The following is a 26,617-nucleotide window of genomic DNA, read 5'->3' on the forward strand; positions in this document are numbered from 1 at the left end:
GAAATGCTGGTAACACAGTGTGTGAAGCATCTAGGGAGCAGGGGGAGGCTGGGACTCTTTTCATCTGTCTTTGGTATTAGGAAGGAGTTTGGGGTGGCAACCAGACCTGAAATTTTGTTGTTTGGTTTTTTTTGTGGGTTGTTTTTAGGGGGAGGGATTGTTTTCTATTGTTTGGAGGTTTTTAGCTACTAATTTGCTGGCTGATCTTGAGCTGTCTACCTTGATTTCTCTATCTTGTCTAAAGAGCCTGGAGATACTACTCCTGTAGAACGTTTTCAGCATCACCTGAGAGTGATCTGGTGGTAGAGTACCACTAAAATGCGTCCTCAGAAGCATTCATTTTCTGTGTCTTTTGTGACTGTCATATTTTCCTTTCCACATAACCAAAGCAGAAGCATCTTCTTTTCCCCCATCTGTGTTGTTAGCAGGTAAGGAATGACAGAAGAAAATGCTCAGGGCGATAAAGTAGAATTAATTATCTCTCTGAGCAGCTGGTTCATCACAATCTGCTTGCACAGTGGAAGGCAACTGCAAGTTGACTTTTCTTCAGGGACCAGTGGAAAGCAAAGCTCTAGCTAACAGCCAAGCTGGGATGGTGAGGCTTTGAAGGAAATGACAGGGTGAGATCCTGGCTTCCTTAAAGCCAGTGGTAGACTTTCCTGGCCAGGACTCTCCATGCTAGGCTTGATCTTAGAGATCTTTTCCAACCTAAAAGATTCTATGTTCAAAACATGGGACTTGCTGGCAGGTTGCTTTGATTTGTGATGTGGTGACTCCACCACCTCCCTGGGCAGCACATTCCAATGGCAAATAACTCTTTCTGTGAAGAAGTTCTTCCTAACATCCAGCCTAAACATCCCCTGGCACAGCTTGAGACTGTGTCCTCTTGTTCTGGTGCTGGGTGCCTGGGAGAAGAGACCAACCCCCACCTGGCTACAACCTCCCTTCAGGGAGTTGTAGACAGCAAGAAGGTCTCCCCAGAGCTTCCTCTTCTCTAGGCTAAGCAACCCCAGCTCCCTCAGCCTCTCCTCACAGGGCTGTGCTCCAGACCCCTCCCCAGAAGGATGACCCTGTCCTCATTTGCTGAAGATGGTAGCTCTTGTTCCTGGGGTGGTCCAAATCGCTGAGATACTCTTGAGTCCCTCATTGTTAAGAATGAGTTTATCCTTTGTTCTGAAACACAACCTAGGTTGGGAGCTCATCCCAGTAGGCTCCTCTTCCTGGCAGCCTGTCTGTGAAGAATCATTCTATAGAGTTCCCAATGTTCTGTGAAGGACATTTTATAAATCCACAAGAGACATCCTCACCCAGAGCCTTCTTGTCTGAATCACTTCTGCTTCATTTGAAAGAGGGAAGATTTGTTTCTTCTGATCTCTGAATTATCCAAACCCATCTTGTGCCAACATCTTTGGGTTCTGTACTCTCCCTTGTAGGTAATCAGTCTTTTGAAGTGAGCTCTTTGAAATGAGATGCATTTATAGATTGTTGCAGGCATGTACCTGGATTTTGATAGAAAGCTTTGAATAGTGGCAGAAGCAAGCCTTCTTAGGGGCACTTTTGCAAAGTGGGAAGTGATGTATGACTTGTGGACTCATCATTGTTACATGCAGATGTTTTTGCTCATGTTTTCTGTATTTCTCTTCCCTTTAGCTTATAGAATCCTAGAAAAGCTCAGATTGGAAAAGACCTTGAAGTTTACCCATATTTCCAGCACTGCCAAGTTCCTCACTAAACCTTGTCACTAAGAACATCTCTTCCTGGTTGTTCTTGGGGAAGTGGTGCTGACCCAATTTGTATATTCTTATGGCTGCTGAATCACAAAGTTGGAGGATCCATGTTCTAAAGTCATTTACTGTCAGGTGAGCTCAGGAAAGTTCAAGCATTGAGTACTCCAAATGCTGAATGTGTCTGGGTTTGCCTCTTTAGTTGGAGATATGAGTCCTGTGTCCAGTTCTGGGCCCCTCAGTTTAGGAAAGATGTTGACTTGCTGGAAGATGTCCAGAGAAGGGCAACAAAGCTGGGGAGGGGTCTGGAGCACAGCCCTGTGAGGAGAGGCTGAGGGAGCTGGGGTTGCTTAGCCTGGAGAAGAGGAGACCTTATTGCTCGCTACAGCTACCTGAAGGGAGGTTGTAGATAGGCAGAGGTTGGTCTCTTCTCCCAGGCAACCATCACCAGAACAAGAGGACACAGTCTTAAGCTGTGCCAGGGGAGGTTTAAGCTGGAGGTTAGGAAGAAGTTCTACAGAGAGTGATTGCCCATTGGAATATGCTGCCTGGGGAGGCGGTGGAGTCACTATCACTGGAATTGTTCAGCAGGAGACTTGATAGGGTGCTTGGTTGCATGGTATAGTGGATTAGGTGGTGTTGGATAATAGGTTGGATGCGATGATCTTGAAGGTCTCTTCCAACCTGGTTTGTTCTATTCTGTGCCATTCCATTCCATTCCATTCCATTCCATTCTATTCTATTCTATTCTATTCTATTCTAAAGCAAGGAGAGGGCACCCAGTAAATGCTGAGCACTCTCTTCCTCCACATTGCTAGCTGCCACTGAGCTGCAGAGAGCCTGCTCTGCCTCAGAAAGCTATGCCAGGGACAGTGGCTGCTGGGCTGCTCTGTAATGTTGCCACTTCACTGTTCACATCCTTTCCTCAGGAAAATGAGAAGCTGTGCATGGGAAACATGACCTCTCCAGAGCTTCAGGTGAAGTTGCTGCTTATTGTAGCTATGATGTTTCCACCATGAATGGTGGGTCAGCATGGTGTCTGTCACTCCAGCCCTTGCTTTACTGGTGGAGCAGTAACCTTGGATTTTCTAGGCATTTGCAGAGCTTTTCAGTTGGCCTAAAAGTTAAAAGGAGCTGCTGCCCATGTTGCTAACCAAAGCTCTGGTTCCTCAAAACAGACTACTGGTTTCTGAGAACTAGAGAACATCCAGCCTGCTTTATCCAGCTCTCTGGCTACAAATACCCAGTAGCTGGAGGGTTTGTGTACATAATGTGTGTACACAGCTCCTGGGCACTGTGGGAGTTCCAGGGATGACTGAGAAAATAAAGGGCAGGGAGGAACCCACGGTGACTTCATGGTAGTTTCGAGAATGCTTTTGGTCACAGCCTCTACACTGAGCTGCCCACTTGCATGTCCGTGGGCTCAAACTGCCAGTCTCTATTGCTCTGTATTTGGGATCCCATTCTGCTTTACACCCCACCCAAAGCTATGCAGCTTCCTGGGGCCCTCTGAGCAGATCTGAGTTCAGACAAAATCTTTCATATTGTGGATGGCTGACTTGGTGAATGGTAACATCTGGGTTGGTTTCAGGAGCAGAACAAGTCTGGAGTGAACTGGGGATGCAGTGGGGAGCAGGCAAGACTAAGTGAGGGCCTTCTGTGGTTGTGCAGAGTGAGAATCAGAGCTGGCTAGGTGGAGGCTTTGTCAGGAGTTAGAATCTGGTCTATCCCAGGACAGAAATGACCAGAATGAGCACAAGCAAGTCACAGGGTTTGCTGAGACATCTGTACAGGGATTTCTAGTCCCTTCTGAGCTGCAATTGAATTAGGGACCATTTCTTCTGGCAGCGGCTGCTCAGGAGATGATTCAGTGCTGGTTGAGCAACAATTCAGGACAGTTTTAACAGGTTACCTGCACATCCTCCTGCAGCCTCACACCTTTTTGAACAACAGCATTTCCAAGCTGATATATCTTGAAAACAAGACAACCTGTAAACAGATTAGAGCACTTATTAGTCGTTCACTCAACTCCTCTGTAGGGAGCCTGCCAAGTACCATCTCACATCTGCTCTTAGAGCATGCTGAGGAAGGATAGGAGAGGAATCTTTCAGCTTAGACATAAGCTGAGGTCTGTGGGGATTATCTCATTTAACTTCAGGTAATTATAGTGTAGACATCCACCCCTCAGCCAGCTGCCTAAAGCAGCACAGGGCAAGTTCCCTCAAATCTATTTTAGATGGTCCCCTTAGATTGAAGTGACTTATGCCCTGAGCTTGCTTCTCTCTTCAGCTAAGGATGATCAATGTGAAGTAGACAGATACAGATATTTACATTATAGACACGTATTTTTTGCCCATGTTTCTGAGTCTTGGAGGTCAAGCAGTTCTGGATCTGCATTTCCTGTGGATTTTTGCTGCTCCTGTAATTGGCAGCAGAAGCTCAGGGGGGGAATTTCCTGCAGAAGGTTTGATCAGTTTTGCAGTGAACTTTCTGAACGAGGAAAAGAAACAGAATTCTCCCCAAGCAAGCTTTGCTCCTCAGACCTGAAGGCAAAAGGAAATTAAAAGCAGTCCATGACCAGTAGTTCTGGCAACAAGCTGCTTTCCTGCCCTCCAATTTCTGCAGAAGTCAGATAGTGGAATCCACTTGCCTCCTTCCTTTGCTGCCCCTGTGTACTCTTGGCATGATCACTATTGTTCCTGGCTTACTTTTTGTCAATCATAAGAGGGATATTACAACACTTTGCTCTTTACTCTGAGCCGTAGATCTAAACACCACTGATCTCAGTGTTGCAGCATGCCTCTGTTTCTGCAATCTCTCAAATTCAAATCCTTCATCTGAGCTTCTTGGAAAGGAAATTCATATTTAACCTACTCCAGATGGGAATTCAAAGAAGGAGCTAAATGTGCTTACCCAGCCATCAGAGCTGTCTCCTACTCAGTTGTAAGAATTTACTCCAGTGCTGCCTCCCTTTTAATTGCTGTGTGCCATTACTCCAGTGCCAGGTTGTCACTTCTTCCTTCAGACCCTGATTCAGCTCTGCTTTGCAAGAGAGGGATATACAAGCTTGTCAGTAAGGAGTTAAGCCACACAGCTGCTCAGCCTCCCTTTCCTTCTGGTTCTCCAAGCTCTTTGCAAAACACTCTGCACATGTTTCCTTGATCTTCCAACCCCTCACACAGAAAGGGGACAATCAGACTAAATGAAGTCTCCATGCCTCCAAGCTGCTGGATTGATTTGGCCAAGTTGCCTTTGTTTAACAGGGGCTGCTCAGATGAGCCGAAAAAAACCATCTGCTTTCCCTGTCAAATGATGGATCTGTTATTGGCATGGTTATATCTGGCAGAAGCATTCACTGGAGTGGTTTGAACAGCAAAATTGAGAGTCAGGATACTTGGGTATCTGCCTGGACCTCTTTTATTTGGAGAAGTCTCCTTGGGACACATGCTGCTACCCGTGCTCTGAGAGTCCCTTCCCTTCCCGATGGCTGGTTGCAGAGTAGTGGATTTACAACATGAGTAGAGGTCACAGCAGAATATAGCCTGCCTCTGATTTTAAACACATTGGTTTTGCCAGTCCTTTATTGATCCCACAAAGGCCACACAGGCTGTTTTGCTATATTTTGAACTTGGTCTTACCTCCCAGTTTCTGTCTATGTTGACTGGTGTCTGATAGTTACTTCTCCGTGCCGCCATGACATACTGTCACACGATTTTGCATCCTTAGACAAAGGTCCTTTAGAAGAGCAAACAATTATCCTGCTACATGAATACTTTATTTTTTAAATCAGTTTTCCTCCAGACCATCAGAGCTTTTGGCATTTTGAAGTTTGACAGAGTTACTGTTGGAAATTGTGTTACACGTCCTTACAGATAGAAGTCCTTTGTGGGGTCTCCCTTTTGCTCCACTCTCTTTGCTCATTCTTGCACTTGTACACAGTACTTTTTGGGGCTCACTCTGAGGGGTTTTAGGAATACAACTGTATTTTTCTGAGGGTGTTCAAAAGACCAAAACTAAAAAGGTCAAAAATCTGGTTTTAAGGCAGAGCTGAATGGAGTTAGGGAAGAAATCAAAGACAAAGTTGCTGTGCAAGAAGTTTCTTCAGCCCTGTGTTCCTACAAATAATGAGCACAAATAAAAGCCCCTGGGCTGAAATTAATGGTGAGCCACTAGCCAGAAGCAAATCCTTCAGGTTATGTTACTGAAGCTTGAAACAAGACCTGCTTGCTAAAATCTCTCATTTCCTGTGCTATCCTCATGAAAAAGGGATAAGAAAGTCCATCTGTACCTACAGCACTGACTGAAGTCATTACAGAAACTGTAGGAAGACAAATGATTCTCTTGTCTTGTGTTGTTACCTCCTTCACAGAAGATATGGGAAGGTAGAAAACTTTGCCATTTGGGTAACTAGAAGTGTGCTCATGTGTCACTGCTGTGCAAGCTCTGGGAGCTGAGCAGAAATAGGTGAGGGATGTGATTTCATCATCCATAGGTGTTTTTAATTCTACTCCTTCCTTGGTTAACTTCAAATCTTATTATCACTGTCATCACCACAGTCCCCATCTCTGCTAGAGGCTCCATCTCTGCTAGAGGCTCCATACACATCTTTTAAATGCTTCCCAGAATGGTGACTCTGCAAGTTCCCTCAGCAGCCTGTTCCAGGGCTTGGCAACTCTCCTAGTGTCCATCCAGTCTACACCTCCCCTGGCACAACTTGAGTCCATTTCATCTTGTCTTATTGCTTGCTACTTGGGAGAAGAGACTGACCCCTCACCTAGTTCCAGCCACCTTTCAGATGATTGCAGAGAGCAAGAAAGTCTCTCCTGAGCCTCCATTTCTCCAGGCTGAACAATCCCAGGTCCCTTAGCCACTCCTCAGAAGACTTGTCCTGCAGACACTCCATGAGCTTTAGTGTCCTTAAACTATGAGCTCCAGGTAAGCCCAGGAACACTTTGGGATCAGGAGAAATGGAGATCCTGAGGCTCACATCACTTCTTGTGGGTCCATACTCCTGCTCACCTACAGCTGTGGCTACACTGTGAATGCTACCTGCCTTTCAGTAGTTGCCATGGGAGCACCGGAGCTGGCTTGTGGTTAGCTTGCCCTGTTAATGAAGGACAGCATCGATGAGACCAAACATTTCTGTGACTCCTTCAGTCTGTGACAATCCTTTGAAGTGCATTTAATTAAAGAATGTGCACAATGGCTTTCCTTGCAGCGGCAGACTGTGCGGTAAGCCTCTTACAATTGTTGGGATCTGGCGGGGGAAGGAAAACTCTCATTAATAAAGACTTTGGGGATAATTCCACTTCAGAGTTGCTGCAGAATTCAGAGCTGCAGGAAATCACATCCAGAAAAAAAAAACACACACTCCATCTTTCTGCTCAGGGCTTCAGAGTGTGTGCAGGAAAAATCATAGTCTTAGGGGATGGAAGGGACCTTGAAAGATCATTCAGTCCAACCCTCATGCCAGAACAGAAGCACCCTAGAGTAGGTTACACAGGAACGTGTCTGAATGATTCTGACAAACCTGCCACAGTCTTGCAGTGGTATCCTGAGCTTGGAAGGAGGGCTTGGTGAAGAAGGGTTTGCTGAGTTTCATACAATCACAGAATGGTTTGTGTTGGAAGGGACTTTAAAGATCATCTACTTCCAACTCCCCTGCCATGAGCAGGGATATCCACAATGGATCTTCCCGGGAAACTGGATTACTGTTCATGTGAGCTAACCAAAGCTGGTCATGCTTTTCCTTCATCTACCCTTTTTGGCTGGGAAATGTGAATTAGTGTCATCCTCAGGCCCACCTGTCTGCCTTTCCCACAGGAAAAACCAAACAGAACAAAACAACACAGGGGGAAAAAAAATGCATGGAGAAGAAGTAAAATGAATTGTTACCAAGCTGTCCAAAAAGCATTCGTGGGGGGGTTGTGACCCAAGTGCAGGACCTAGTCCTTGGCCTCTTAGAATAGAATAGGATAGGATAGGATAGGATAGGATAGGATAGGATAGAATAGAATAGAATAGAATAGAATAGAATAGAATAGAATAGAATAGAATAGAATAGAATAGAATAGAATAGAATAGAATATCACAGTATCAGAGTATCACTAAGGTTGGAAGAGACCTCAAAGATCATCAAGTCCAACCTGTCACAACAGAATACAATAGAGTGGAGTGGAGTGGAGTGGAGTGGAGTGGAGTGGAATGGAATGGAATGGAATGGAATGGAATGGAATGGAATGGAATGGAATGGAATGGAATGGAATGGAATGGAATGGAATGGAATGGAATAAAATAGACCAGATCAGACCAGAGGAGGCTCAGGGGAGACCTTATTGCTCTCTGCAACTACCTGAAGGGAGGTTGTAGCCAAGAAGGGGTTGATCTCTTCTCCCAGCCAACCAGCACCAGAACAAGAGGACACAGTCTCAAGCTGTGCCAGGGGAAGTTTAGGCTGGAGGTGAGGAGAAAGTTCTTCACTGAGAGAGTCATTAGCCATTGGGATGTGCTGCCCAGGGTGGTGGAGTCCCCATCCCTGGAGGTGTTCAAGAGGGGATTGGATGTGGCACTTGGTGCCATGGTTTAGTCACGAGTTCTGTGGTGACAGGTTGGATCTGATGATCTTTGAGGTCTCTTCCAACCTTGGTGATTCTGTGATTCTGTACATATGCAATCAACCAACTCAGGCAGGTGTTTTTAGGGAAGGGGGAAATGCAGCAGTGAAGAACTTGCTGATGGGGTTGGTAGAAAATTTTCTGCATTTATAAAGACAAAAAAAAAAAAAAAGAAGAAAAAAACCCAAACAAGTTCAAATGTGTTGGAGATGTACACAGCACTTTGGCAGCCCTGATCAAAGCTAGAGCTGTGTGAATTCATTTCCAAAGTGAAAACTTGAGTTATTTATAGATGTGAGACGAATTTGGCAACGGTTGAAGTCCAGAGAGTTGAAACTTCCCTTTGGGAAAGCCAGAATATTTTGCAAACCTGTTGGTCTTTCTCTTTGCAGGAAGTGCTGCTGCAGAGCTCTCAGGCTTCCCCTCTCTCTTTTTAAGGTTAAAATGTAAAAATATAGCAAGCACTATAAATCAAAGAAGAGAAAAAAAAAACAAAAAGAGAAATGAATCTATGGTATTTCACATGAGCCAAGATAAAACTCTTGCAGATCTGTTTCCCTCTGGGAAAAATAAATATTTGAGTACCAAGACAACTACAGACAAATCCCTCCCCTTCTTGTGTGTGTTTGGATGGTTTGGGGTTTTGGGTGGGTTTGTTTTTAATGATGATTCTTTTTAATTGGACTAGAAAAGACTGAGAGCCCTGGGGCAGTTTAGTCTGGAGAAGAGAAGATTGGGAGGGGATTTAATAAATGTCTATCAATTTCTGATGGCTGGGGGTCAAGAGGGAGGGGACAGGCTCTGCTCAGTTGCACCCTGTCATAGGACAAGAGGCAGTGGATAGGAGCCTACAGCACAGGGGGTTTCACCTCAACATGAGGAGGAACTTCTGCACTGTGAAGGTCACAGAGCACTGGAACAGGCTGCCCAGAGAGGTTGTGGAGTCTCCTTCTCTGGAGACTTTCAAGACTCATCTGGATGTGTTCCTGTGTGACCTGTGCTAGATTTTGTGGTCCTGCTCTGGCAGGGGGGTTGGACTCGATGATCTCATGAGGTCCCTTCCAACTTCTAGCATCCTATGATCCTGTGAGATGAGATTTTGAGCAGCTCCATGCGTAATGGGGCCTCAGCCTCTGCTTGCAATGACCAAAGCAGTGAAGTTCCTTCCAAGCTGAGAGTAGTCAGTGGCAACAGGACACTGTGTTATGTGACCCATTGACCAGCTCCTGGCTGCCTTTTTGGAGTTCAAATTGTTATTTGAACAGTTTATGATGAGGCAGCTCATGAGTTTCACATTGCAAGGAGTTCACAATTAATTACCTGCACGTTTATAGCCATTGTTGTATTACAGACACAACATAATTAGATTTGACTGAGGAGAAACCACTTGGGGAGAAAGAGTCTTGTCACTGGGAATTTCCTGCTTTTTACCTCCTTGATCTCTTAATCTGCATCAGAGATTTCCTTCTTATTTGATTTGGGTCTTGTTTTGCTTTGAATTAGCATAGGCTAGGAGGCAGGCCATGTGAGAGTGGAATAAACCATGTAAGCACAGATCCCACCGCTCCTGGCATGCATATTAAAGCTGCCATCTTCCTGCCCTAGACAGCTGTTGGTGTGAGGTTAGTCAGGCAGGGGTCCCAAAGTGTAAAGAAGCAGAACTCCTCCTGATCATCTTAAAAAGAAATAAAAACAGGTTGTTGGGTTTTTTATCTTGAGGAAGGCATGGAGGGAAATGCTGCTTGTGCAGCAGGCTGTGATTTACACTTCCTTCTCTCAAGGAAACACAAAGTAAGGCTAGCTCTATATCTCCTGCTGAGTAGTGGCCTAGGAGAAAGATGATCATGAAGCCCCAGGGAAGCCTCTCTGAGCATAAATGAGCTTTACTCACTCTTTTCTCTGCCTTCTCTGCAGGCATCCAGCACACGCCCGGAGTGCATCATCATGCAGGAGATTGAAGAGGAACGAAGCCAGTGCTTTGCAGATCTCATTGGGGATAACCAGACTTCAGGTATGGGGATGCTCTCTTCTTGTCGTCATCAGGGCTACAAAAGTGTCCAGAAGGCTGGAACACCTCTTCTGTGAGGAAGAGTTGAGAGCTGAGGTTGTTCAGCCTGGAGAAGAGAAGGCTCCAGGGAACTTAGGAATTTTTGGCACAGACACCTGAGCTCAGTCTTCAACTGTAGAGATCTGTGTGGTAGAGAAAGAAAGATATTTGGCTTTGGTGTTGTCCCATCCCATCCTTCAGCAATGCTGTCAATGCCATGGTCTGAAGCATTAAGTTGGACCCCTCTCCCTTCAAGTGTCTCTCAAGTTACAGGTCCTGGTTTTGTGAGTGAAGGTAGCATAGGAACCAGTGGTGAACTGCCAGGCTTCACAAAAGCCATGGATCACATTGCTGGGGGAAGGAGTGAGGAGTCTCATCATGCCAGATCTTTGCATCCAGCCTTCTGAAAGAGGAAAGAGTGGAATATGTCTTCTCATCTTCTCTCCCTTGGCATTGCTCACAGTTAGGCTGCAGACTGAAGGACTGTTCTGTACAATGCTGCTTTAATGACAGAAGAGCATCCTGGGGTCAAGCTGATCCCTGGAGGAACTTTACTGAGTGCAAGGATGGCTTTTGGCCCCTGCTTTTATCTACTGAAATATGGTTTGCTTTGATTCAGAATCTGTTTCAAGTGTGCAGTTAGATGGAAGCACTTGAAGAAATGTTTTCCTGGAATCCAATAAGGGGAAAAATCAGGATAGCTAGAAAGATTCATCTGAGATTCAACTAAGTGCTTCATTTCATTTGCATGGATATTTAAATAAATTCAATTAAGTACAGTTCCAAATAGAACAATAAATACTTGTGCTGAGAATTTGTTGTTTCTTTTCAAAATGGTTTTGTTTCCTTCCCATTGCAAAGTTTAATCCAAACCAGAATGTTGTCTTTGGTTTTTTTCCCCCCCTCCTTTTTCCTTCTCTTTTAATTTTGACTGAATTAAACTGTTGAAAACAATTTTCCTGATTCAGATGTATCAAGACACTTGGTCATGTTGCAAGCCCTCCATGCACAGGCACCAGCAAGCGTATGTTTTAGGCTGGATGCTAGGAAGAGGTTCTTCCCAGCAAGAGAGATTGGTCATTGGAATGGGCTGCCCAGGGAGGTGGTGGAGTTACCATCCCTGGAGGTGTTTAGGAAGAGACTGGATGGGGTGCTTGGTGCCATGGTTTAGTTGATTAGATGGTGTTGGGTGATAGGTTGGACTCGATGATCTCAAAGGTCTTTTCCAACCTGGTTAATTCTATTCTATTCTATTCTATTCTATTCTAATCTATTCTATTCTATTCTATTCTATTCTATTCTATTCTATTCTATTCTATTCTATTCTATTCTATTCTATTCTATTCTATTCTAATTCCATTCCATTCCATTCCATTTCTGTTCTGTTCTATTGATGTCATCAGTGTGTTTAGGGAGGTAACATGCGTTCAACCAACTTTTATAAGGCAAACTATGTGGAAAGCAGCTGACACCTGGTTAAGAGTTCAACGCTGGAGTCCTGTCTTGACACTCAAGGCTGCCCTTGCAATCAACAGAAAGAAACCTGCATTTCTTAAGTGGTAGCTCTCAAATGGGTGACTGTAGGTGACTCCTCTTTTGGAGAAGTCTGTTTTGGAAGTGCCCAAATGGGATGTGTTTCCCCCTTGCAGTGTTCCAGGACAGTGTGTGAACAGAAGTAGGCTGAAAAATGATGGTTTTTCTGGGATGGGCCTCCAGAGCTTAATAAATGTAGCTGAGCATAGCTGCCAAGAAAAAACTCTGAACTTTGACAGTAGGAATAGGATAGAGGTTTGCCAGGGAGAAATCTTCTCTAGATGATGATGTGATATCATGTGAATCATAGAATCATTTAGGTTGGAAAAGACCTTCAAGGTCTTTGAGCCCTTCTGTAAATCTAACAACACCAAGTCCACCACCAAACCATGTTCCTCAGCACCACATCTCCACATCTTTTAAACATCTCCAGGGATGGTGACTCCACCACTTACCTGGGCAGCTTTCAGGGAAAACAAAATTTCCTAACAGCCAACTCAAGCCTCCCCTGACACAACCTGAGGTTGTTTAAGGCCTCGGTGACTTTGGTGATGACTGTTGAATCTGAGTGTTGCTGAGAAGAAAGAAAACCCTACTGAAAGTCCCAGGAAAAATATAATTCTGGCCCACTTCAGTTCCCTGGAGAAAAGCAATTGGGATTCCCTGCCATTTGTAGTGTAACACCTTGATTTATGGCCAGGTGGGTGTGTTGCCTTCTGCACATTCCTGTTTGCAAGAAGAAAATCACTCGAGGTATAACAACCAATTTGTTTTCCTTTCTAATTAAATGAGTGGAAATAAGGAAATGCACTCTTTGGGCACAGCCTGGAAATAAAGCTTTGTTTAGGAGCCATTATCAATTGTATTGATCAGAGGGGCTTAATCACAGATGTAATCTGATGTGTCAGAGAGATTAGTCAGTTATTAACACCTGATGGTGGTGCTGAGATTGATCACCAGCTTGGGATAAGAAGGTGGATTTCCACTGGTGAACAATGATGTTCATCTTAGTGCTGTTTTTCCCTTGGAACACCTGTTCCTCCTGGTGGGTGTTTATCTGTGGGTGAAATCAATGCTTTCTTTGCCAATTAAACCTCTAGATATTCAGTGCTGGTATAAGGCACCATTTGCTGTTCCTGGTGTCACCCATTCTGGATGGACCACAGGACTGCTGTTTATTAGTAGTAGGATGGGAGTCTCTATATTCTCTGTTAGGAGTGTGAATCAGTATCCATGAAATTACCTTCATCTCAGGAGTCTTTACATGGAATGGAATGGAATGGAATGGAATGGAATGGAATAGGCCAGACCAGACCAGACCAGGTTGGAAAAGACTTTCAATATCATCCAACACCATCTAATCAACTAAATCATGGCACCAAGTGCCTCATCCAGTCTCTTTCTAAACACCTCCAGTGATGGTGACTCCACCACCTTCCTGGGCAGCACATCCCAATGGCCAATCTCTCTTTCTATGAAGACCTTCTTCCTAACATCCAGCCTAAACCTCCCCTGGCACAGCTTGAGACTGTGTCCTCTTGTTCTGGTGCTGGGTGCCTGCCTGGGAGAAGAGACCAACCCCCCCCCCCCCGGCTACAACCTCCCTTCAGGGAGTTGTGGAGAGCAATAAGGTCTGCCCTGAGCCTCCTCTTCTCCAGGCTAAGCAACCCCAGCTCCCTCAGCCTCTCCTCACAGGGCTGTGCTCCAAGCTCCTCCCCAGCCTCATTGCCCTTCTCTGGATACATCCCAGCAACTCAACATCTTTCCTATACTGAAGGACCCAGAACTGGACACAGTATACACAGAATACAAGAGAGACAAAAGCATGACCACCTCTGATGAGAAGAGGTTAACTTTCTGGCGTGAGAAGGGGAGAAAACAGCGGCCAAAAGCGGTTGAAGCTGGTAGTGTGTACACAGGAGAGTTAAACGGCTGTGAGAGCAAAGTCTGGACTTTAAAGGAAGTTTGTTAGGATACTGAACAGCCTCTCTGGAAGTCTGCAGGAAGGAGTGTTTTATTGACTTCATGGCAAGAGCTTGCCTGGTTTATGTAAGGGTGTGCAGGATGCAGTTGTGTATTGCAGCACAGGATTGGGTTTCACGAGCAGCTCTGCCCTTGCAGTCCTCTGCTCCCTCACCCTTTGACCTCTGTGCTGAAGTAACTAATAAAAATGTGAAGTGACAATTGGGATTCAATACAGAAGGGGATTCTTTACCAATAAACTCAAGACTGAGTGGTTTGTTTCACACTCCATCGAATGGGAATGACTTTTGGTGAGGAATTTCTTTCAGTTGATTTTAGTTAGCTCCTGTGTACTCTGGCCACAGGTAGGCATCTCTGTAGGGATGTGAGGGGTCATGTTCAGATTGCTTTGCCTGTTTACAAGATCTTTGCCTAATGTAAGGGGATTCTTAGAGTGCAGCTCAGATCTGCTGGAAATAATTGCCCTTTGCAGATGATTCCGCTCCTGGTGTTTGCTGGTTTGCAGGCTCTGTGGCCAAATGTGGGTCTGTGGCCTGGGGGGACAAGACATGGAGCTACCTGAATGGATCCAGAGGATGACCAGAGGACTGGAGCACATACCCTGTGAGGACAGGCTGAGAGAATTGGAGTTGTTCAGCCTGGAGAAAAGGAGGCTCCAGGGACACCTTATGAGCAGCCTATAGGAACAATTGTGATGGACTCTTTGTCAAGGAGCTAGGACAAGGAGCAGCAGTTTTAAACTGAAAGAGAGGTGATTCAAGTGAGATATTTGGATACCTGTGATGGCAGACGACAAGATGCCTGGTAGCTGCCTGGGCTGTTGCCTTCTCTCCCTTTCCCTTTGCTCTCTGGCTGTACAAGGCTACTTCTCTGGTGGCATCTCCCATCACTGCAATGCAAAGCAAACCAATAAGGCAATTCCACAGCCTGAGGTTCCCTAAGGCACTTAGCAGTTTGGGGAGTTTATAATGAACAAAGTTCCTCAGTTCTCTGCATTACTTTGAATATCTTTCAGATGTGGAGAAAGTAATCCCAGCCCCCCCCAGAAAACAGGCTTTCACTGCAGATACATTTTTCAGCCAGGACATCTGTATGCAATACAGAGATTGCTTAGCTGGTGGTATGGTTAGCAGCAGCAGGGAAATTCTCCCAAGGAGGAGAGGATGGCTGAAGGCTTTCCAGACTCACAGATGGTGGCAAGCCTCTAGGTGAAGTGTGGCTGAGATCCTAAGGGCTTGCTGCCAGGCAGGTCTCACTGCTGTGCTGCTTCTTGCTGGCTTCCCCATGCTTTTCTTATGTATTTTTTCATGTGGTTCTGGAGCACAGAGAGCTTTGGGGTTTTTTGCTTTGTATTTAAGAAAGCTTCACCTCTCCATGGCTGTAGTTCACAAACAGGTCAGCTTAACCCGAAAGGACCCAAATAAAACAAAATAACTATGTCTTTGTTTTTTACCAAGGAAGGCAATCAGGTCAAGGTTGGCTGACTCAGCTCCTTACCTGTTTAATCTGCTACTGCTAATCAATTTGCTCTGCAATCAGATATTCTTTCACAAGCAGGAGAGGCATTTAGAGATGGCAGTTGAACAAGGTGTTGCGACTAACATTTGAGTGGGATGAGCAGCTATGGAGACCATAGTTCTGCCTAGGAAGCATGGCATCATAAACAGTCTTCATGGAGAGTGGTGGAAATATTAGGCAGCACTTGGGCACAGGCATCTTGGTCCAGTTTTGGAGTTAATTTTAATTGCAAAGAAGTTTGAGTCTGAGGGAAAATATTCAAGAACAGAGAGGGAAGATCTTTAGACCACAGAAGGTTCCTGATACCAGACCTTGACCTGCTGGCCACACTTATCCTAATTCAGCCTAGGACAGCATTCACTTTCTTTGTGGCAAGGGCATGCTGCTGGCTCTTGTTCAACTTAGTGTCCAGCAGGACCCTCTCTCCAGAGCTGCTCTCCCTGTGGTACAGGTTTAAGACAACTTCCCAGCTGCAGGATTTTGCATTTTCCTTTGTTGAACTTCCATCACTTTATCACTTTTCAGGACTTTTTCTCCAAAAGGGAAGGCCTTTGATTCAATTTGAATGCTAGATTCTTGAAGTTAAATGCAAGCTCAGAACTTCACAGCCAGAGGCTGTCAGCATCTCAGAGAATCAGACCAGCATTTTGCCTGTCTGTTCTCCACAGTTCAGAGGCATGGAGATAGCTGAGATTATTTTACTGTGTCAGTGAAAATTGCCAACAGCTTCCAAGGAGCTGCTACAATCAAGCTGCTTCTGATACCTCAAGTACTTCAGCAGCTCGCTTTATCTTTGCCATCTAAACCTGTCTGTCTTGAAAGCAGAAGCTGAAAACAAATCACAAAGTCAGAAAAATGGAAAACATGAAAGAATAGAATAGAATAGAATAGAATAGAATAGAATAGAATAGAATAGAATAGAATAGAATAGAATAGAATAGAATAGAATAGAATAGACCAGGTTGTAAACGACCTTTGAGATCATCCAGTCCAACCTATCACCCAACACCATCTAATCAACTAAACCATGGCACCAAGCACCGCATACAGTCTCTTCCTCAACACCTCCACTGATGGTGACTCCACCACCTCCTGGACAGCACATTCCAATGACCAATCTCTCTTCCTGGGAAGAACTTCTTCCTAACATCCAGCCTAAACCTCCCCTGGTGCAGTTTGAGACTGTGTCCTCTTGTTCTGATGCTGCTTGCTTGGAAGAAGAGACCAATCCCCACCTGGCCACAACCTCCCTTCAGGTAGTTGTAGAGAGCAAGAAGGTCTGCCCTGAGCCTCCTATCCTCCAGGCTAAGCAACCCCAGCTCCCTCAGCCTCTCCTCACAGGGCTTGTGCTGAAGTCTCCCTCTCAATGCTGCTTCATATCTGCTAAACTTGACCACTTGCAGGCAATAGAGCTGAGTCCTGCACGTTCACAATCATCCTTGCTGCATGCAATGAAATCTGGGTGGGAAAGGGCCCATGTTGTTTAAACTCCAAATACTGCTTTGGCTGTTCCACAGGCCTGGAGTGGAGGCTGGCTTGAAAAGCCACCTTTGGAGCTTGGGGGTCTTTGTCAGTTTTCCTTGAAGTAGTCAAGGCATGGTGGATGGGAGAAGAAGCAGTGAACATATGGAAATTCAAAGTCAAGCTGGAAAAACATTAATGAAGTTTAATTTAGGAGTCTGTTTATTCATCACCATCTGTTTATAGTGCTGTAAGATAAGAAATAATTAATAGTTCCTTTCTTGCAAAAGTTCAGGTGAATTCTCACCTTACAGTTGCATAAGGACCCCCTGTGATAGGTGATGTGTTGGTTGGAGCAGTATGACAGTCTGGTTAGCAGCAGCTCTCCAGGTGCTCCAGCTCTACAGCAAGCACTAGGTGGATGGCAGCAGCTCAAGCACTCAAGGTAGTACACACAGCAGGATGGAGAAAGGACTGGATGGACCCCTCAACCCAGGCTGGAGAGCTGCTGTGTTTTCTGGCCACGCCAGGGTGGTTCAACTTCCTTGAGACCTGCCAAGTGCTCATGTGTGTGCTGCTTCCACCTTCACATACCTGAGGATGGATGGTTTTGTTAGCAAAAAGCTACTGGTTTAAACTGGGTAGCAGAGGGAGAGATTAGATGAGCCACTGAACTGTCATATTTGAGGGGTGGTAGCTTCCACTGGTAGTAGATACCTTGCCAGACATCTGAGGGGGAACTCTGGGTAAGGTGGCACTGATGCATGTGCAGAAGAGACCTGTCCCCAGTCTGAGAAGGTCTGAGAGAGGCTTTGCTTGCAGGGGAAGCAAGCAGGGTTTTCCTCTGAGAGGAACTGAGTTTGCTCAGCTTTGAGTAAAAAAACAGGTCAGGGAGACTTAATCTCCATGTTCCAGTATTCAAGAGATGGCTTGAAAGAAGTCAATGGAAAAGATGAGGAGCAATGGGTACAAGTTACTCCTGGGGGAGATTCTGATTGGGAAGAAAAGGAGCAATCAGCCACTGGAATAATCTCCCCAGGGAAGTGGTGGAGTCCTCAAAACCAGACACTTTTAAGATTCAGCTGGGCCATCTTGTCTAGACTATGCTTTTGCCACAAAAGGTTAGACCAGATGATTGCTGAGGCCCCTTCCAAATTAGTCCTCTATGATTCTCTGTGATTGTAAGATGCTTCCAGGCCATGAGTCTCTTTCTGAGTAGTACCCAGTAGTGTTTTGCCTAGAAAGCTGTTATTTGGCTGTCCATCCTCACTGCTCAAGTTCTCCTCTCCAGTGAGCACTGCTAGCTCACAGCTGAATAGTGCTACCTCCTCAGTTGCTTATCTCTGCCTAAGCCTACCCTATCACCTGAAGTCCTGGGTGCTATCAGCAACAGGATGAAATTCAAACAGAGATGTACACAGCACTTCTTCATTTTTCCCTCCTAGAAAGAAGAGCTGATCTTTGCCTTGACTTCACCTATCTGCAGACAGAAATCACAAGATGAGATGTTACAGCATTTCTTTTCTGCTTTTACACACTATAGAGGTGGAGACTTTGCTTTTGTTTTGCCTGGTGCTGACATGTCCTGGCTGCAAGCTTTCTAACAGTTTATATGTGACTTGGGAACAGCTGTCTGGAGCCTTGTTGGGATTAGTGGCCATGTAGTGGACATAAGTCTTGTGCTGAAGTAGGCATTTAGGTTTGGAGAACATGTAACATCTTTAAATGCTATCAGGCCTTTTGGTTACTTTGTTTTCTTAGCATGGGATAAAATATAAATGCACACAGCCTTAGTTATGCCAAGGCTTTACAAAATAAGGAGAAAATGCCACTGCTACAGACCAGTGGACAGGAAACTCAAAGCACTTTCAAAGCTCTGGGTAATCGCTCAGATGAGCTCCTTCAGTGCAGAGCTTTTCTGCCTGATGAAAAGATGTATTTGTCTCCCTTGTCAGGTTGCTGGGGAAGAAATCTCTGCTTCCTCATCTCTTTTCATTTTGCTTTTCCTCCTGACTCTATCAGAGCCCTTTTCTGATGGAATCTCCCCTGTTTATCTAGGGTAAGTGCATTTGAAAACATTGCCTATTCCATAAATTATGTCAAGTTCCCAGTACAGTATGTGGCCAAGATCCAAAGCCTGCTGCAGCCAGTGCTGCAGCTGATTTTCCTCTGCACTGAACTTTCTGTAATCCAAGTGCCTTTGTTTCTTGATCTCCAGACCTTTTAGCATAGGAATGTGAAATGGCAGGGAACATGCAAAGCTGAGGTCAGAGGTACCAGGCTTTACATCCAGCAGCCCTAAGCAGGGTTTCTGTTATGAAAAGCTGTTAAATTATTGATGTCTCATAACTTTAGCTTGCTTTTTTTTTTTTCTCTTTCCTTCTAACCACTCAGTGTGCTTCCATGCAAAAACAAAGCTCTCTGGTCCCTTCCTACAGGGCTGAGGTACAGGTCTTTGACACAACCTTACCTGCTTCTGCAAATGTCCCTCTATGGTTCTGGGCAATAAGCACATTTCCAGCACAAACTCCAGCACATTTAATAAGCAAGAGCCAGATGATGAAGATTTTACATGGTGAAGATCTCTCCAGCTTTGTGGAAGCACTCTGGTGACTTTCTAGTTGCAGGTCTGTGGCTTCCAGTTTATAGATGAAACATATTTTACCCCTTCTTTTTAAAAGTGGGGGAGCCACACCTTAGCCTAATATTTGCCACGAAGAAGAGCAGCACAGCATTGGCATAAAGCCTTTTCCACTGCAGAGCACATCATTTGGGTTTGAAGGTAGAGGGTGAGCCTTTAAAGTAGCAACAGGGTAAGATTCCTCTTAATCATGCCATAACCTATAGGAGAGCCCTCACCACAGCTTACTGAAGACTGGCAAGCCATGAAGACATCTCCAAAGGGGCCAATCTCTTGCCTGTTTGCCTTCAGTGAGCTAGCCAAGAGTTGGTCAGGTGGAGAATTTGCACTTCAATAGGGTGGCCAAATCTCCTGAGCTCTCAACTTGATGCTGCCATTCAAGTTGCCACTTAAGCAAGTCAAGGAGTTCATGGAGATTGGACTAAATGTTGGCAAGTTGAGGACAAGTCCCCTGAATCTCACAGCACTTGAACCATCAGTGAGAGCTGCTGTACTCATCTCCTCTCCTTGCTTGGCCTTTTTTGTTGGGCAGACCCACAAAACCTCAAACATTTTCCTCCTTGCAACATCCCAGTCTCCTTCTGCTAGGCAAGATAGTGAGGTATGAAAGACCTACAGCCAACACCTCTAGTATTTTCCTCCTTGCAACATCCCAGTCTCCTTCTGCTAGGCAAGACAGTGAGGTATGAAAGACCTACAGCCAACAACTCTAGTATTTTCCTCCTTGCAGTATCCCAGTCTCCTTCTGCTAGGCAAGATAGTGACGTATGAAAGACCTACAGCCAACACCTCTAGTATTTTCCTCCTTGCAGCATCCCAGTCTCCTTCTGCTAGGCAAGATAGTGAGGTATGAAGGACCTACAGCTTGAGAGAGTCCCATTTTAGATCTTACATTGCCAGAATGGTCACTTGCCTCCTTAAGAGTCAAAAAAGCATTGCTAGAGGTTGAACATAGTCATCTTCACTATTAATTGCTGTCTGGCAGTCCCAACATAGGAAAAGCCATATGGGAATGGTAGGTATCTATACTCATACTCTGGTTCTAAGTACTAGTTCTGTACAACCTCTGGAAGGCGAGGAGTGTCTTGAGTGAGTAATGAGGAATCCCTGCAATCCTCCTTTAAGCATGTTCCATGTCAGAACACTTAGAGATCTACCAATTGTTTAGATGCTGGTGAGGAGATAAGTTGTGGGTTTTGCCTTAAATCTTGGAACTTTTGGTTTGGTTTACATGTTCTGGGATTAAGCAGAAGGCTCAGCTCACAGATTTGATTTATAGTGATCTGAAGGGCTGAAGGGGGAAAAAAAAAAGTCAAGTGTTTGTTTAGTCTGTTGCTTAAAGAAAGGCTGAGAGATTAAAACATTTTCATTTATTTATTTCTTTTCCAGTTGTTTCCTAGTGGATGTTAATGATGGAAAAACTCATAGGATTTTCATGCTTAAATAATAATCCTCCAGAAATAGTCTCTGGTGATTTCTTTCACACTGTTTACAGTGACTCAGTCTTGGGGTCTTAAGGTGAGGTTTCTTTCTTAGGTCTTCAAGTCCCACGTCTGCAAACATTTAGGGAGGAAAATGTCTTTTAATATTTCCTGTTGACTGCTTGGACAACTTCTGCTGGGAGCCACTGCAGAAATACAACCTGGGGGCTTGAAGCAGAAAGTGGTGGGCCTGACACTCCCCATCTTGTATACAGAGTGGGGAAAATGAAATCAGTTTCTCTCTTGCCATGGATATTGTGGCAAAATCCCTGGAAAACCCTTTCCCCCTCAGTCTGGGGCTCCTTTTTGCTTTCTATGATTGCCCAAGAAGCCTGGCAGCATTCTGGGTCAAGTTGTTTGGGGCTCTGAGCAACCTGATCTGGTTGAAATCCCTGCTCACTGGTGGAGGGGTAGCCTACATGAACTTTGGAGGTCCCTTCCAACCTAAGGCATTCTATAATTCTGTGATTTGCTGCTGAATTGGGACTGCAGATCCCTCACTGAGGGAGGAATAAAGGAGAATCAGTGCCCCACGAAGAGCACACCAGTGTTAGGAAGGAAATGCTACAGTGCCGGGGGGTTGCGTGCCCTGGCAGGATTGTGGGTTTCCTTCAGCTCTGTGGTTTCCCTCTTACATCCTGCCTGCAGTGCTGGAGCTATAGCAGGCTGCACGACAGGCAAAAAATAGCCAAATTAAATGCAAAGCCATGGGAAGTTGAAAGGGAAGTTCTGAGGGTTTGCTGCAGAGCACGCTGCCAGCGTTGCTAAAATGACAAAGGTGATGGAGCTGAGAGAGGATGCTGGAGTGAGTGGGGCTGGAGTTGAGGGGAGAGCAGAGCAGTGAATCCAGGAGGGAAAGGGTTGAATTTTCAGGGAAGTATGGGAGGATTCATTTAGTGAAACCTTGGAGCCAAGCTAGCCCTGGTCAAACCAAATCTGTCACAGGAAAATGTGGTAAAACCCTGCTCTGCAAGTCCAGAGCAGGACAGGGTAGAATTAAACCCACAGAAAGATACAAAGGAGAAATGATAGAGAACTGTCCCCATGCTTAAAGAAATGAAATAGGCCAGAACACTTCAGCTTGAAAAAGAGATGCCTGAGGAGGGATATGAAAGAGGATTTCATGGTTTTTCTCCCCAGGGCAAGGGCTGTTGTGGTTAGATTAAGAATATTTCTGTCTTTGGAAAAGGACTAGGCAGCTCCTAATGAAACCAGCTATGAGCAGGTTCAAAGGGACTTCAGAAAAGGATTCATTTTGTCTTCCAGTGGGCACTTAAACTGTGCAACCCTTTGGTCCAGGAGGTTGTGAATTTGACACATTTCAGAAGCAAAATCATACTGCATTAAATGTGCATGGTTTATGGAAGAAGAAACTATCAAAGGTCTTTGACCTTGAAAAGACCCTTCCAGCTCAAAACATTCTACAGTTATTGTTGTTGTTGCTGTTGCTGTTATTGCATAAAACTTTCAAGATTTAGCTACAAGATTATCCCTGATTCAGGAATTCTGTACACTGTGGACTTTGTGGCAGTAGCAGTGACCTGAAGTTCATGATGGGTTTTCCTAACCTCTACCTTGACTGAACTCTAGCTGCCTGTCTGGAACTGAGTTAGAAGATTATTGCAGGGACCATCTTTTGGAGTCTAGGCTCTCCAGTGAGGCAGAAGCTTAGTGCTCAGCTGGGTCAAGAAGTTTGATGCAGTGATCATTAGCTGTAATGAGACCAAACCGGACAAACCACAGGTGCTCACCTGGGCTGCACTTCTACATGAGCTTGTTAGTGGGAGAATGGTTGTCACCCTGTAGCTATTTACAGTTCTAACTCCAGAGGGATTGGAAACTGGCTGCCAATATCAAATTGGAGTGAAAATGAATTTCCAGTGCAAGCACAACAGCCTCCGATGGTGCTCAGCGATAGCTCAGCGTGGTTTATCAAGCTGTGCCTTTGCCTTGCTGTTATCTCCCCGTGGGTAATGAGAGGCATGCAGAGATCCTGCGATTACCCCAGGCATCAAATGGGTATCTTTACATCTGAACATGAATTCAAAGAGCCAAAGTCTTGTGTGAGAATATCCTTCAGGAGAGACCAGGAGTGACCTCGTTCATTGGGCAGAAATTGGTGGGAACGAGAGATGTGCTCAAAGGTGATCTTTCTGAATTGGGAGGTCACCAGGGTTAAAAGAGTGCCTGACACCAACCACTGCTGTTCATTCCTCTCTTCAGCCATACCTAGTCGCATCCCAGAGCCATGCCAGAGCTCTGGAGGTCATGTTTATTCATGAAGGAAAGTTATTCTCTGCTGCTTCCTAGATAAGCTTTGGCCGCATGTTGCTGGAAGTGCAGATATGACTCAAATAAATGGGTTTTGTGCTCCAGTCTGCCAGTTCTGCAAAGCAGTGATGATTGACCTGCCTTCTGTTTATTAACCTTTTAAAGGGAGAAGAAATGAGGGCCTGAGCTCTGAGTCACATTTAGTGGGGACAGTGGAAAAGGTTAGTAGCTGTGGTGGGATTTCCTGACTGACCGCAGCCAGGACTGTGCTAGTGATCCTCAGCCAGTTGGTCTGAGTCAGGAGCTCTTAGAGGAGGGCTCCTCAAAGCCCAGCTGAGGCTGGTGCAGCCCTTGGCTTGCACTTGGGGCATTTGGCTTCCAGAGAAAGAGGCTGAGCTGCTGGACAGAAAGATCTGAGCTGCAGCATGTGGCCAACAGCCTCCAGTCCATTCCTTGAGCAAGACTTCAGAAGCCCACGTCAAGAACAAGAGCTAATCATGCTAATTTTGTGACAAATCATGCAAGCCCCCTTCTCATCCTTGGAAAAGACCACCAAAGAAGGATTCATCTTCTGATGAATCCAGAGTGGCTGGAGAAAGGCCAGGCAGAAAGGGACCTGGGGGTACTGGTTGGTAGCAGGCTGAACATGAGCCAGCAGTGTGCCCAGGTGGCCAAGAAGGCCAATGGCATCCTGGCCTGGATCAGGAACAGTGTGGCCAGCAGGAGCAGGGAAGTCATTGTGCCCTGTACTCAGCACTGGTTAGGCCACACCTTGAGTCCTGTGTCCAGTTCTGGGCTCCTTAGTTTAGGAAAGATGTTGAGCTGCTGGAAGGTGTCCAGGGAAGGGCAACAAAGCTGGGGAGGGGTCTGGAGCACAGCCCTGGGAGGAGAGGCTGAGGGAGCTGGGGTTGCTTAGCCTGGAGAAGAGGAGGTTCAGGGGAGACCTTGCTGTCTCCAACTACCTGAAGGGAGGTTGCAGCCAGGTGGAGGTTGGTCTCTTCTCCCAGGCAACCAGCATCAGAACAAGAGGACACAGTCTTAAGCTGTGCCAGGGGAAGTTTAGGCTGGATGTTAGGAAGAAATTCTTCCCAGCAAGAGAGATTGGCCATTGGAATGTGCTGCCCAGGGAGGTGGTGGAGTCACCATCAGTGGAGGTGTTTAGGAAGAGACTGGATGGGGTGCTTGTTGCCATGGTTTATTTGATCAGATGGTGTTGGGTGATAGTTGGACTCGATGATCTCAGAGGTCTTTTCCAACCCAGTTAATTCTATTCTATTCCATCCTGAACTTTAGAACACCCTGGAAGTGACATGGACCACCAGCCAGAGCTGTGTTTTCCATTGACTTTTTTAGATTGACACATCTGACTTTTAGATGCATAACTGCTGGGCCAGGAAGCCCACCTTTAAAACCTGGACCCTTCCAGGAAGCTGTGCAGATATTGTCAGCATGTCTGGGGGGGTGGGGGGGTGACAATAAGGAAGAGTGATGCTGGAAGAGCTAATAGGCAGTGTATAATAGGCAGTTGTTTACACTGCTTTTTCAAGATCCACTGTATGTGTCTTGCAAGGGCACTCTTGTGTGTCTTCTCTGTATTTTAATCAGAGGCAGCTTTTGCTGCAAAAAGCAAGCACCTTAACCTCTTTGCATGCTTAGTGCTGGTGAAAAATGCTGGCAGAAGAAGATATAGATGACAAAACTTCTCAAAGTGCATAATGGACAGGGCATTTTAAAAGCCCATCTGATAACCACCACCTTGCATTTCACTTTGCATTACAACCTGTCCTGAGGTAATGGGCACACTAGAATTTATTAAGGTCAATGGAGGAGAACATTGTGGATCATGAATTTTCAGGCATGGGAATGGGCTGCCCCTGAGGTGGTGGAGTCACCTAGTGGCACATGGATGTGATGCTTAGGGATGTTTGATGGTAGTAGCTTAGAAGAGGAGGCTCAGGGGAGTCCTTATTACTGTCTACAACTACCTGAAGGGAGGTTGTAGCCAGGTGGGGGTTGGTCTCTTCTCCCAGGCAACCAGCACCAGAACAAGAGGACACAGTCTCAAGCTGTGCCAGGTGGAAGTTTAGGCTTGATCTTAGAAAGAAGTTCTTCACAGAAAGAGAGACTGACCATTGGAATGTGCTACCCAGGGAGATCGTGGGGCTGGTGTCCCTGGAGGTGTTTAAGACAAGCCTGGATGAGGCACTTATTGCCATGGTCTAGTTGATTAGATAGGATTGGGTGATCAGTTGGACTTGATGATCTTGGAGGTCTCTTCTAACCTCAACAGTTCAGTGATGCTATGAAAAATCCTCTCATGGAACCATCTGGGTTTTTTCCCATGGGCAGATTATCTTAATACCTTCGGAGCTGCTTGGCTGTTTGGTGGCAGATAAGTTTGATGTGGTGGAAAGTGAGCTTTGCACCTGATAATAGAAACCTGAAGAGTGAATTTTAATGAGCACTACAGAAGAGGGTGCACGAAGATGATATCGTCAGTTGCTGGTTTTCAGGCTCTGATAAACTCACCCCAGGCCTTCATTTGAAAAGTTGTGGTTGCTCATGAGAGAAGGATGGGGGAAAAAAACCTGTAAAGAGAGCTGAAGGGTAGGAGGTTCTCATCTTCAAAGCATGTAGTGTGCTCCCTTTATTGATCTGAGACAGCATGCTGCCTCAGTCTGACCAGACTGATGATGCTGCCAGCCATTTCCTTAGCTCAAGTAGTAAATGATGATTTAAAGGAGGAGTTTCAGGTTGGGATTGGTTTTCCTTGGGAGTGGTTTTCCCAGTTCCCTTTGCTTGCACATGAAAAATATTTTCTCCAAGCTTTCTTTGTGTTCTGGTTTCTTTTGTTGGACTGTTGACCTTAACAGCAACATGTTGGTCACGCTTAGGGAAGTGTTGCAGCCTAATGAGGCATTACAAATAACTGAGAATAGAGGTGCTATGAAAAAGTGACCTCTGTTGACAAGCCATCTATCTAACCCAGGCAGCAGCTGAAGTGACTGGCTGCTAGAAATCTAACAGGAAAAAAACCCAAACAACCATGTCTTCAGCATTCTAGTAAGACCTCCAAAATATGGAACATGTCAGAAGGCTGCAGCACATCTCCGATGAGAACCAAGTGTGAGAGTTGGCTCTCTTCAACCTGGAAAAGAGAAGGCTCCAGGAAGACCTTACAGTGCTTTTCAGTACTGGAATGGAATGGAATGGAATGGAATGGAATGGAATGGAATGGAATGGAATGGAATAGAATAGAATAGAATAGAATAGAATAGAATAGAATAGAATAGAATAGAATAGACCAGACCAGACCAGGTTGGAAAAGACCTTTGAGTTCATCA

General features: G+C 45.4%; 1 protein-coding gene across 1 annotated transcript in view; it reads left to right on the plus strand.

Annotated features, from left to right (window-relative positions):
* The window catches only part of LOC104298092 (vasoactive intestinal polypeptide receptor), a 97,053-nt gene that overhangs the window by 29,472 nt on the left and 40,964 nt on the right, over positions 1–26,617 (plus strand). The window contains exon 2 of the mRNA XM_054171253.1: positions 10,253–10,349. Within this exon, the coding sequence (XP_054027228.1) occupies positions 10,253–10,349 (97 nt within the window). The remainder of the gene's footprint in view (positions 1–10,252; positions 10,350–26,617) is intronic.

This window comes from Dryobates pubescens, chromosome 21 (assembly GCF_014839835.1).
Source record: "Dryobates pubescens isolate bDryPub1 chromosome 21, bDryPub1.pri, whole genome shotgun sequence".
Classification (NCBI taxonomy): domain Eukaryota; kingdom Metazoa; phylum Chordata; class Aves; order Piciformes; family Picidae; genus Dryobates; species Dryobates pubescens.